This window comes from Clinocottus analis, unplaced genomic scaffold, assembly GCF_023055335.1.
Source record: "Clinocottus analis isolate CAN_PGR_092001 unplaced genomic scaffold, fCliAna1.0.p SCAF_14, whole genome shotgun sequence".
NCBI lineage: Eukaryota > Metazoa > Chordata > Actinopteri > Perciformes > Cottidae > Clinocottus > Clinocottus analis.
Window position 1 is genome coordinate 2,468,669 of NW_027175865.1, and position 12,335 is coordinate 2,481,003.

The 12,335-nt window shown below is 45.0% G+C and overlaps 1 protein-coding gene across 1 annotated transcript; it reads right to left on the minus strand.

Moving 5' to 3' along the window:
* Positions 1–5,536: 5,536 nt before the first annotated feature.
* trhrb (thyrotropin-releasing hormone receptor b) lies at positions 5,537–10,486 on the minus strand. The gene is given in 3 exon segments (XM_068576377.1): positions 5,537–7,700; positions 9,177–9,648; positions 9,650–10,486. Coding segments are annotated over 3 exon segments (1,218 nt in total). The 5' UTR covers positions 9,970–10,486; the 3' UTR covers positions 5,537–7,274.
* Between the last annotated feature and the right edge of the window lie 1,849 nt (positions 10,487–12,335).

Below are 12,335 nucleotides of genomic sequence, written 5' to 3' on the forward strand. Positions count from 1 at the left end.
ATTGGATCAGACTCCACCGCTTGTTTTTTTTTTTACGAGCTGCACCAGCGGCCCTTGATTAGTCAAAGGCGGCCTGTCAGAGAGGCGAGGACGTCTAACAAGTGTATCGAGCCATCTCGACAGGCAGAGGAGCGAGTAATGCGAGATGGCCGCCCGCAACCCCCAAACCCCCTCGGGGTCGCCTCGGTCGGGTCGCCGCCGCCGCCGCCGCGCCTTCCACAAAGAGAGCTCTTTGAGGACTTAATTAAAAGAGGCCGCGCAGGATCGACAGCCGGGCCTTTTTTTTTTTTTTTTGTTTAAAAAGAAAATGTCAGTCCCTCAGAGGGAGTCTCGCTGGCTTCAGGGTCAGGAGACCGGATCTAGCTCTGAATTAAAAATCATCGCTCCTGAGACGTGCGGCCGGCTCCTGTTGCGCTAAGATATACTTTAACTAACGCACGCCGAGTCCTCGCCATGTGAGGAGGATGGACGTGCAGCTCGCAGAGGTTGCCGAGTGACATTCGATGAAATAAAGATGCAACTTTTAATGAAGTTGATTCAATGGAATGTGGTTAGTTTGATAGTTTAGTTCACACAAATGAGTTGTATCCCACCTGTTGCTCGTTTTAAAGCAGAACATAACTCCTCCAGCAGCTTGCTGAGCAGATCCCAGTCTATTTATTTGTCAGCACTGCAGGCGGTATGCAGAGAGAGAGAGAGGGAGAGAGAGAGAGAGAGAGAGAGACTGGTTATCTGTGCGTTGGTGGAGATGTCGTTCCTCTCTTCGTGGCATTTACAAGGTTTCACATGCGTTTGGGAACCAACAGAACCCTGACCTGCAGCGTGGTGGACTGTGAACCTGCACACATGCAGCTGGAGGGAAAATGTTCAGGGGTTTTGAACTGTTTTGTTTTCCAGACACTCTGGATGACGAGCGGCTGGTAGAGGTAGAACCAGGGCTTCGTCCAGCTGGGCCTTCAGGGGCTTCATATCTCCCTCTGCATCAGCTCCTCGTCCCGTTCTCACCACCGAATATGCAATGCGTCACTTCTGAGCTCTCCTCTTCCTCTCCTCTTCCTCTCCTCTTCCTCTGCTCCTCCAAGATCAGCGCCCGTCAGGGCTAAGCCGGATCTGTGTCTGGAGTCTGAGCTGAAGGAGTTTTCCAGGGCTGAACCTGCGTAATTTCCCCTGATTTTGCGAGTAATCCGACCCGGTCGGTGACACACGGCTGACGAGCGTTAAGAAGAACTATATAGACGTAGCCGATGGTCAGTTAAAAGTTCCCCACAGTAACTTTAAGTCACTTAAAACAAAGAATACGATCTCCTCCCAGCAGAGAGAGCGCAGGGCCAGAACATTACATGTAGCTGACGCACATTTACACACCGTAGACACAGCAACGGGGGTCGAACCACCGATCCTCTGATTAAAAGACGTCAATGCTAACCATTGAGCCACAGAATATGACGGAGACGGAGGTTTGTGCGAGCTAATCTCTATCATTGGACCCAGTACTGATGCATCCACGTCGCTGTCTGTGGTGCTGAAGAAGCAGCAGACTTTTATTTTCTTCTTCTTCCTCTGCGTCCCGGGGGCTCGAGGTAAAAAAAAAAAGCCCTGAAAGAATTGGTTTGTGATTACAGCTCAACCTCACGATGAAGCCACTTTTCTCTGCAGGTTTAATTGGCACCTTTTTTTTAAATGATTAAATGAAACAAACCCACACATTTCTCCAGTAGGAGGCTCGTGGAGACGAATCATTATCGAGTTGATTACACATTCTCCGGTAATGAATAGAGATCCTCCCCCGGCGGGAGATGGAGGGAGAGTAATTGGGTGTTATGGATGTCATGCCTGCGCGCTCGTCTCTCTGCGGGCGGCGAATGTTACGACGGCGTGGAAAACATCTCGGGGAAAAACCAGGCAGATAAGACGGCTTCAAAGCAACCTTGTTGTCACTGACGGATTTGTGTTGCCAATGTTTTCATGCGCTCAAATTGCATATTGTTTCACGGTAATGACAGAAGATTTATGGTTTTCTGTCAACTTCCACAAGGTGTGTAATAAAGCAATGTAGATTTGATGCGTTTTATTTCCCCAGGATTTTGAGTTTATTTGCTTTCTTGTTGAGAAGATGATGGGTTTTTATTACCTTAGCTTAGAGAAGCAAATGGTACAAAGACTATAAAAACCTCTTCAGGCAATTTTGCACTTCGCTCTTCTGTTTTTATCAAACAAACAACATAACACGTGTGTAAGAAAGTGAGGTTTATAGGCGCTGGTAGCTGTTTTATTACTTTTAGACACAACAAAACTAGCAATCCCCCCACACACCTACACTCCAATCTTTATGCTAAGCTAAGCTAACCAGCTGCTGGCAGTAACTTCACATTTTCCCTACAGACATGTAATATATTGATCTTCTCGTCTAACTCTCATCTAGCAGACAAATACGCATGTTCACCAAAATGTTAAACCACTTCTTTGAGCTGTAAGCTGGAGGAGGTTTGTAGCTTCTGAAGAATTGTATTATATACCCGTCAGTTTGTTTCTAGCAGGGCCTGTCACATTACACACACTGTATTCTTTTATTCCATTGTGAAGAAAAAAACATTGTTCATAGCAGCTTTGAAGGACACGGCTGTGGATATTTACATGTTTCCTCATGACGAAGAATCTTATGAAAACACTGAAACCTACCAGGCGTTAGTCTGTCTCCTTCAAAGCTGCAAATATGGAATTTTATCTTTTCAAAAGGACAAATATTTCCCTAGAAATGCCGGGAACTTAGTTTTTAGTCCCCAGGTTTGCGGTGGACTATTTTCGGCTGTGGATGAATTCACAATACGATGAATGTGTGTCTGTGATGAGTGTTTCTGGCAACAGGAGGGTGAATGTATGATGGACTCAAAATAAACTCAAGTGCGCACATTCACGGCATGTCACTCAGTGTGTTCTATAACAGGCTAACGGTAAGTATATGGACACACACACACACACACTTCTTGGTAGTGGGATGGATTAATTGTTGTTTTTTTTATCTTTTTCACAATAAGTGAACTAGCATCGAATATTTCCCGTCTGGTCCTTGAAATATGCGGCATCATTAATCCTCGGCCGAGAGCTTTACAACGTTTAGTTTCATTACTGTCGCTGCATATGAAAAACTGTAGTTTAGGAGGGAAACGTGAGCCACTCACCTTTTTCTTCCACGTGTAATTATTCAGAAACGCAGAGGCTGCTCTCGTGTTGCAGTGGAGCTGTAATTAACCCCACCGTCCTGTACGTACATTGCAGTCCCGGTATCACAGAACATCCCTCATCCCTCCCTTTTCATATTGTGCTGAAATACTTTCATTTCAGAGTTAATGACCTGGAAAGTTTCTCAACTCTCCCTCCGTGCTTCTTTCTGATCAATGTTCCTCTCTGCTCTTCCTCCCTCTTGTTCTCTTCTTCACTTCCCACCTTTGCACCTTATCTGTTTGACACTTGACTCACATGATTTCAGACTACTTCAGATCATAGCAGGGGGACATGTTATTTAACTGCCACAGGGGCATTACTGTGATTCATCTAATTCAAGGACTGCAGCCAGCCGACCATCTGCTAATTGCAGCCTGTCGTAAATGAGCATCCTTCGAAGAGGGAATCGGCAGGGGTTGTTTTTTTTAAAAGGATTTTGTCCTTGTTGTCAATGGATAATTGCTGTGGTGTTTCTGCTCTGCAATCACCTGTCAATCAAACAGTGTTGGTGGCACAGCTGCTTTTTATAATGTGTGTGTGTGCATTTCAATTCCATGTGCAATATATATTTTTATTACTTTCAATATCGTTGCAAACATTACCCACAATATCAAACACAATATTGTATTGGAGTTCATATAGCCCAAAAGCACAGATAAAAAAAAGAAGTAGAGTTGGTAATGTGCACTGAAGAGACAGTCTTTGATCCAGAAGGAGGATATCTCTTTGTTGTGTTCACAGGTGAGACTAGGTCCACAAGCATACATAGATTTGTGTTGAGTTCGGTCACGTTAGTAGTGCCATGTTTTGATTGTTTAATAAGTGTTTTAGTGCTGAAACGGGAGGCAGCTAACTGTGGCTAGCATAATTAGCAACGGATGCTACTCGCGCGCTAGCAGTTTCGCGCCAGTGTAGTCAGTCTCGTGACAGCAATCTCCCGGGTGAGGCTGCGTGTATGTCCGGGTTGTGTGTTTCACATCTTATGTTATAGTTGTGTTTAAAAACGGAGAAGTGTCAGTCAAAGAGAGACGTCGAGATGGATAATAGGTGTTTTATTTTGAAGGTCATACTACAACAGTGGTTCTCAAACGGGGAGGAGGGGCGGGGGGGGGGGGGGGGGGTACGTGAGATTTAAAATATATATATTTAAAATTAGCATCCATACAAAAATCCTTTCAAAATAGTTATTTAACATATGTGTAGGTTCATAAACTGAGTTAAGTAGATTATTTAATTGAATTATCATAAAAACCCAGTCCCACCCCCCCACCCCCCCACTCCCATATCACGATAGTTTGACCCAACCTGGCACGCGCTACCCGTCTGTCTATCACTGCCGCCATAAACTCAAATTTTAATTAAAAACCCCAAAACTCCAAAAAATAAAAATAATTAAATAAAAGGGATGGGCAAACTACGGCCGTATACGGCCCGTTGGGCGTTTTAATCCGGCCCGCCCAGTATTATAATTATTTAATATATATTATTAATTTATTAAAATATTTTTTATTTTATTTATTTTACAAAAATTAAAAAAATTACATAAAGACCTCCAGGCCCTGGAGGACACGCTACCTGTCATTACTCGTCTGTTTATCACTCAAACTCAAACTTTGAAGCCATGGTTGAAGCGTAGTTTAAGCTAAGGTTTTAGGTAAGTTCAACTAAAGGAGGCATTGTCCTCCATTGATCTGGCTAAAGGTGTGTGTGTGTGTGTGTGTGTGTGTGTGTGTGTGTGTGTGTGTGTGTGTGTGTGTGTCTCTGGCATTAAAACATTATTCACACTCCAGAGACATTGTGACGACTGCGTCCCTTGTGTTGAAAGAGATGAGAATATTGTCGCAGCATAGGGTTGAATGGACATTTTTTTATTCGAAAGAGGAAGAATGTGTTATTGTTCTCTCTTTTTTTCTACTTGTTTTAATATATTTTTTTTACAAAGTCTCATTTTAATATGCATTGAATTTTTTTGGGATTCAAATAAATTATATTAAAAACTCCTTTGAGTCAGTTTTATCCTCCAGTTTGCCAAAAAGAAGTCTTGCCCTTCATGTCTAGAAGTCGTTTTGATCCTCTGAATGTCCAAGAAAGACATTTAATTCCATTAATTCATTTCCTCCCTCTTCTCCTTTGACTAAAGCCCTGCTGAGTGTGGGTGGTTATGTTACGAGCAGAAGGTACAGTTCATTCTAAAACATCTTGGACGATCATGTCATCAGTTTAATTTCTAATTGAGAAAAGATTCACGTCCCAAAAGAACCCAAAAGAAGAAAAAAAACTAAATTATCTACTCCAACAACTTTATTACGGAACATAATGATACAATGTACAAATTACGACAATCAAACACACTCACAGCGTTACATTACTCCACAACAACAAGTCCAAGGCAGCAGCTTTCAAATTGTTCATCACAAAATCCTATTTATACAGTTTGAGTGGGCAACAACGTGGCATTGAAAATATGCAGAAAAAACGTCTCTCGACAAACAGAGGAGTTACCATGACATAACAATCCTTTTTAAATACACAGGCAACACACACGAGTGCATGAATCTACTGATACTCAAGGCATTTACAGTGTTGGCACAATCGTTAAGCAGGAATTGCAGCATTTTCCACATACAGCAGTCATTGAAACCCCCTGATTCCATCTTCCTCTGCTGCTGCTGCTGCCCAATTACATTCCCCGTGTGGCAGACACACAAACAGCCACTGATGCGGTGACACAACTCCAGCATGTCGACTCATCACGCGTCCATCCGGCCACGTCCACCGGCTCGCCGCCGCCGCCGCCGTCCACAGCTGAAGAGCGAAGCTTTGTTACATCCACATGATACGAAACATTCACTTCACGTTGCATCAACTGAACACTGATGCATAGATGAAATATGTCCACGTGTTCTTTGTGTTACACTAAATCTCTGTCACACTATATACAGTCTTTTACATTGTGACGCATTGAGGTTCACAACCTAACCTCACCTGCTCAAACTTAATTTTTTCTCCAAATTTGCGAGAATCAAAGATAAATAGTTTAAGGGTGAAGGCGGTAACATATTTTATTAAGAGTTTATAAGTTCTAATGCTTATAAAACTGAGAAAGTCTGTGATGTAGAATTATACTCTGGGCTGCGTTGGTGCACTGTGACATCACATGTGGGTGTGGTTACAGGTGTGTAACCACACCCACAATTTAGAGCCGTTAAATGGCAACGGCTGAAAACATGTCGGCCATGAATAGTGTTGAAAACAGGGTTTGATGTGATGAGACGGAATATACACAGCGACCAAAAGGACACCTGGCGACCCAATGGGCTCATTACTAATCTGTAAAGCCTTGTTTTTGGCTTGCAGCGATTAGTGATAAATTATAAACCCACTATGAAGTAGGCAGGTCGATGCAGTGGGAGCTAAAACAACACAATAAACGTCTTTATGGCACTTTTTCGAATTTATATTACAGAGTACTTTGCGTACTTTTGCTTTTCCCGTCGACGAACAATCGAACCATCCAGAGACCTTTTGCCGGGACGTGAACCCCCTGACCTCCAACATGTATGTCAAACAGCTTTTTTTGTGTGAAAATAGACTTTTTTTTCCTCCCCAAAGTCTGTATAACGCTGAGTAAACCAACCCGTTCTGAAAAGCGGTGACTCGGAAAACATGAGGAATTAATTCGGCTCCTGTGACTCGTTAGCGTTTTTTCTTCCACTTTCTAGTTTGATTGTGGCAACAACCGCGTGTATCTGAAGTGGGCAAGGCGTCTTGGTTCACTCGTGCGATTGTTCACTCGTGCGCGCTTCATCGCGTCGGCGGGTCCGAGATGAGATAGCGCTTATCTGTCGTCGTTTGCAGCTTTACAATGTCCGGGATCCGGGATTACGGCCTCTCATCAGTGGCTGTAATCTGTGTTTACACGTCCGGTCGAAGCAGGCCGGCGTTGAAAAGGTCAGCAGGCACTCAGGAAATAGCATCCATTAAGTGACATTTTCAAACTTCCTCGATTGGCCCTTTCTGAAATCGCCCGTCTGGCCTGGAAAAAACGAACCTCAGCCGTCGCTGAAGTCCACCTTCTCGTACGCGCAGGGGTCCGGGAACATCATCTTCTGGTCCGGCAGCAGCTCGTCGGTGACGGTGAGCTCCTCCAGCTCGGTGGTGAAGTGGTCGGCGCTCTCCACCATGGACGTGTCCTTGACGGCGCTGTACGTGAGGGCCACGCTGTAGGCGGCGGGCTTGTCCGAGCCTTTCCTGCCGCAGAGGCAGATCTTGCGGAAGGCGGCGCGGAACTTCTGCGACATGGCGTTGTAGATGACCGGGTTGACGGCGCTGTTGAGGTAGACGCAGACGCGGCAGAAGAGCAGGAACCAGCTGTCCAGGTAGGCGCGGTCCAGGAAGGAGTTGACCACCACCAGAGTGCGGTACGGCATCCAGAGCGCGGCGAACAGGATCACCACCACGGCCAGCATCTTGGTCACCTGGAGTTGGGCAGCAAGGATCAATATGAGAACTCATGCAGTCAAACACCCGGAGGGGTCTATGGCGGACGAAGCAATGTGTTGAGGCCAGAAAAGGGTTTGCTAGCGTCTTTCTTTTTGTGATTTCATGATCCATAAAGAGACAATCTTTGAAGTTGACAATGAGAAGGTTCTGGCCATTGGTAGAAGGCTTGTACTTGTATACTAGTACAGCACTTTTACACTACACGTCATTCACCCATCATTCACATGTAAGGTTAAGTGTCTTGCCCAAGGACACATGGACTTGGACTGAAGGAGCCGGGGGCCAACCGGTTCAGGGTTGACGCTCTACCTTCTGAGCCACAGTTGCTCGTAATCTCAGTTGTTGAAATATCTTAATTACTGGAACCGTCGTCATATTTGACTCATTCTAGCTGGTTTGGGGGCTTGGCGGCACTTGGGCTCCACTGTTTCTCCATGCTAGCCAGCTAGCTGGATGGCTAGCAAGCCAAGCTAAATGCCTGCAGGAACGTCTGGCGAGTGAAGTGACTGACTCACAATAAGTCGACGCGTCACAATCAGTTTCTATTGGCCCAAAGCAACCAGGTCAGATATGGACGGATATGCTCATTTCATTGACGCAGATGGTTCCCATCTGGATGCACAGAATGCATGTTTAAATAAATTCATACACTACCCCCGCCGCGCAAACACACACACACACACCTACACACACACACACACACACACATCCTGCTGGCTTCCAGATGTCAGCTTGTCAGTCTTGACAGATTTGGGTTGAATTTCATCTACAGATGATTAACGAGAGCCGTGACATTTGAAAGTCAACGTACATAATACCCAGCAATCATCACTGCATATCTGTATCAAAAACACCGAAGAAAATAAGACATTATTCATTTAGTTGAATTATTTTTTTGAACAGTTCATGTGGAATAAGCATATTGTTCGGTTACAGATTGCTGCTGATACTCTAAAATTTTAAAAAAGGAAACCGTGATGGAGATGAGACGCCATCTCGGGGATTCATATTATAAAAGGCATAAGCTTGTCTGAGGCTTTTTTTTAAAGACAGGTGTATTCATGTGGGATCAATCTGATTCATAAATAAATAGGTTTTCAACGCTGTGTATTTATTTAGTTATTCACAGGTGCAGGAGGTACAGGATTCAGATGGTGTACTATGCAATACTGCTCTGTTAAAGGACGAGAACAAATGCCCCTTTGAGACGTACTTTTATACATTATATTATTGTATTAAAAGCCAGTATTTGGTATAGTATTAGTATGCTTTTTAATCTTCATGTTTTGTTATCAGATTTCTTTGCACGTGTTGTGTAAAAAAACAACATTTTGAAGTAAAGTACGAGTTCCGCAGTTGCACTAACGAGAGTAAATGCACTTGGATGCATTCAGTCGCGTCATCACCAGATGTGCATTCCCTTGTTTAGAGACCATCGCTCGCGCACGCACCTGTCGGCGCGAGGTCGCGGTGGAGCTGGAGTGGCGGGAGTTCTTGCAGCTGGTCCTCTGGTCGTTGGGGCCGCCGCTCGGCTCGTTCTTCTTCTTCTTTTTCTTCTTGTCTTTGGCGTCGGAGGGCAACGGGTTGAGGAAGAGGATGCGGCCGATGAGGCCGTACAGCACCGCGGACAGCAGCAGCGGCAGCACGAAGAACACGCCGAAGTCGAAGAAGTACACCGGCAGGTAGAACTTCCGGGGCACCCGGTAGCCGCACGCGATGATGGTCACGTTGTCGTACACCAGCTGCTGGATGTCCGACAGGTAGAACCACATCACGCAGTACAGGGACGTGAACGCCCACACGAACACGATGATCTTCTTGGCGCGGGACAGCGTGCACAGGAACTGCGCCTTAATCGGGTGGCAGATGGCGATGTACCGCTCGATGGTGAAGGCGCTGATGGAGCACGAGGACGCGTTGATCGAGGTACTGGAAGTAGGTGATGCACAGGCACCCGTAGTGGCCGAACACCCACGACCCGAACAGGCTGTCGGTGATGGTCGGCAAGCCGGCCGCCGTCAGCACCATGAGGTCTGCCACCGCCAGACTCACCAGGTAGCAGTTGGTCGGAGTCCTCATGTGTTTGGTGGTGAGCACCACCAGCACCACCATCACGTTGCCCACGATCCCCAGCGAGCAGATCACGAGGAGCAGCAAGCTGCTGATCACCTTGTACTGCAGGCTGTAGTCCGTCCACAAGCCCAACGTGTCGTTGAGCGCCGGAGCCGCTGTAAAGTTTTCCATCTTGACGTCCGAGCTCTCCAAAACACCGCGGGGTTTGGCGCGCAACGCTCGGGTTTTACGCGCGGTGGATCAACGCTGCGCGTCCCGGGGAGGGAGTGTGTACCGGTCCGAAAAGCAATGAAAAAACAAGAAAAAACAAAACACGAAAAGCTCACAGCTGCTCCCAGTCGCGTGCTGCACGTGAACACATCTCAATGTGCCAAAGAGCCGCTTGGACTCTGATGGTTCTCTCTCTCTACGCGTTCGGGTTGTGCGTAAAAAAAAGAGGATAAAAAGCAGTGGGCGATGCGGCGCCGAGTTCCAGTCAGAATAAACTGCGTCCGTGGCGCAGATGTCGGGTTGGTTTTGAAGCCCTGCTCTTGGCACGAGCTCCCATTACGCATGCGAGGGGATTAGCCCACCATGACATTACTGGGCACCAGACCCTCCTCCCCCTCCGTCAACAAAAGCTGCTCAAACGCCACAACGTAGCTGCGACTGTTCCGGTCCATTCATCACTCACAGAAGGCTGCAGACATCAGTGTTGCTTCTGTTTTGTAAATATGAGTTCAACGTGTCGGCGTCTGTCTGTCTGTCTGTCTGTCTGTCTGTCTGTCTGTCTGTCTGTCTGTCTGTCTGTCTGTCCGTGTGTCAGTCTGCGGACTGCAGCGAGAAAGTTGAACCCTGAACACCAGAACTCTGTTCGTGAGGTTCTTGCAGATGCATTGCAGTCCGCCTGCAGCTCAGATCAACTGGCTGCCACTTTAATTCATTTTTTTTTAAAATCTGCATTATGGAATGAAGTGCAGCCTCCTCTAGAAAAATGGTGCTGTGATCAATATGCATCGCTTCAGGTGAAGCTGCAATGCGGGATTACAGTCGCAGAACCAAGTTAAGAAGTGTCGGTATAAATAATGTTCTGACGTATGAATGTCTCAATTGTTCCTTGGAATATGTCCAAGTCACAGATGGATTCTTGGCATCGATCGAGGAGGAAAATGCTGAGCCGTCTATAAGCAGAGTGTCTCCTCACTACACATTGTATCCCAGTATCATGAATATATTATATTCTGCATTTCCAGTTCAAGTGTATGGAAGCCCATTTCCGCAACACACACACAAAAAAATAAAATAATTAGGACCAAAGAGAAAAAAAATTAAGACCAAAGAAAAATAAAAAAATAGGACAAAAAAAAGTCAGGATAAAAAAAATTAGGTCCAAAAAATGAAGAATTAGGACCAAAAAAAATAGACATCTAAGCAATACGTTATTTCATCACTTTGGTTTTACAATCCCTTCATTTAAATGTAAACATGTATTGTTCATACAAAAAAAAAGTACAAGTCACATAATAATCCAATCTTGTTTCAATTCACGTGTTCTTTTAATTTAACATTGCAAGCACTGTTTTATATTAAAGTGCTCTTGTTATTTACCAAAAGATAACTTGGCAATGTCAACCACCCGTAAGCCTATTGATGGGTTACTTTAATGTAAATAATTCATTTAATATATGTGTGGACTTTGAATTTTACTTAGTTCATAAAAATGGTCAATGGAACAACAATGACAACAACAACAACTATGTACCTTGTGTGTACATATATTAGCTACAAATATATTTAGGCTGTAACTGTAATTTTGACAATTGTAGTCAGTCAAGTTCTTATTTCTCTCCTGGCATGAAACAGGAAACGGTTTTTTTTCAACAAAAAAAAGGCAATGAAAAAAAAAGTTGATTTTTTTTTCTACTGTCCTAATTTATTTTTATTTTTTGTTCCTCTTTTTTTTTTTTTGTTCCTAATTTCATTTATTTATTTTTTTGGTCCTAATTAATTTTTGGTGTGTGGTGGAAATGGGCTTCCGTACAGGCCTGAGAGCCTGAAAAGCAAACTAGAAGCAGCTCATACAATCCTGAACCATATGAAGTGTGTCATAAGTTTAATGACATTACAGACTGGAGAGCAGTGGAGATGTTTATGAGTTATTGTTTGTATCAGACACACGTCCTCACTTTGAAGCACCTCCATGCAGTAAAATATATGAGCTAAAGCACTAAAGGCACTCAAGTTAGTTCCCTGGACAGGAAGCTGATACGGTTTACAAAAAAAAAACCAGATGTTATCTGTGAAGTTTGAAGATAAATAAATAAATAAACCAGCGGTCTGCATGAAAAGCTCAAGAAACAGCGCAGTGACCCGCTTGAGCCACCGTACTGTCCAGCAGCGCCGTGGGCGTGGCCTGCAGTGTGGAGGTGGCGCCGCGCTGCTCCTCCACGCCATCTGTGCACGCGCTCTCCTCCACGCCATCTGTGCACGCGCTGCTCCTCCACGCCATCTGTGCACGCGCTCATCACCACCGCGCTGCGTTCAGGGCCAACAGGTGG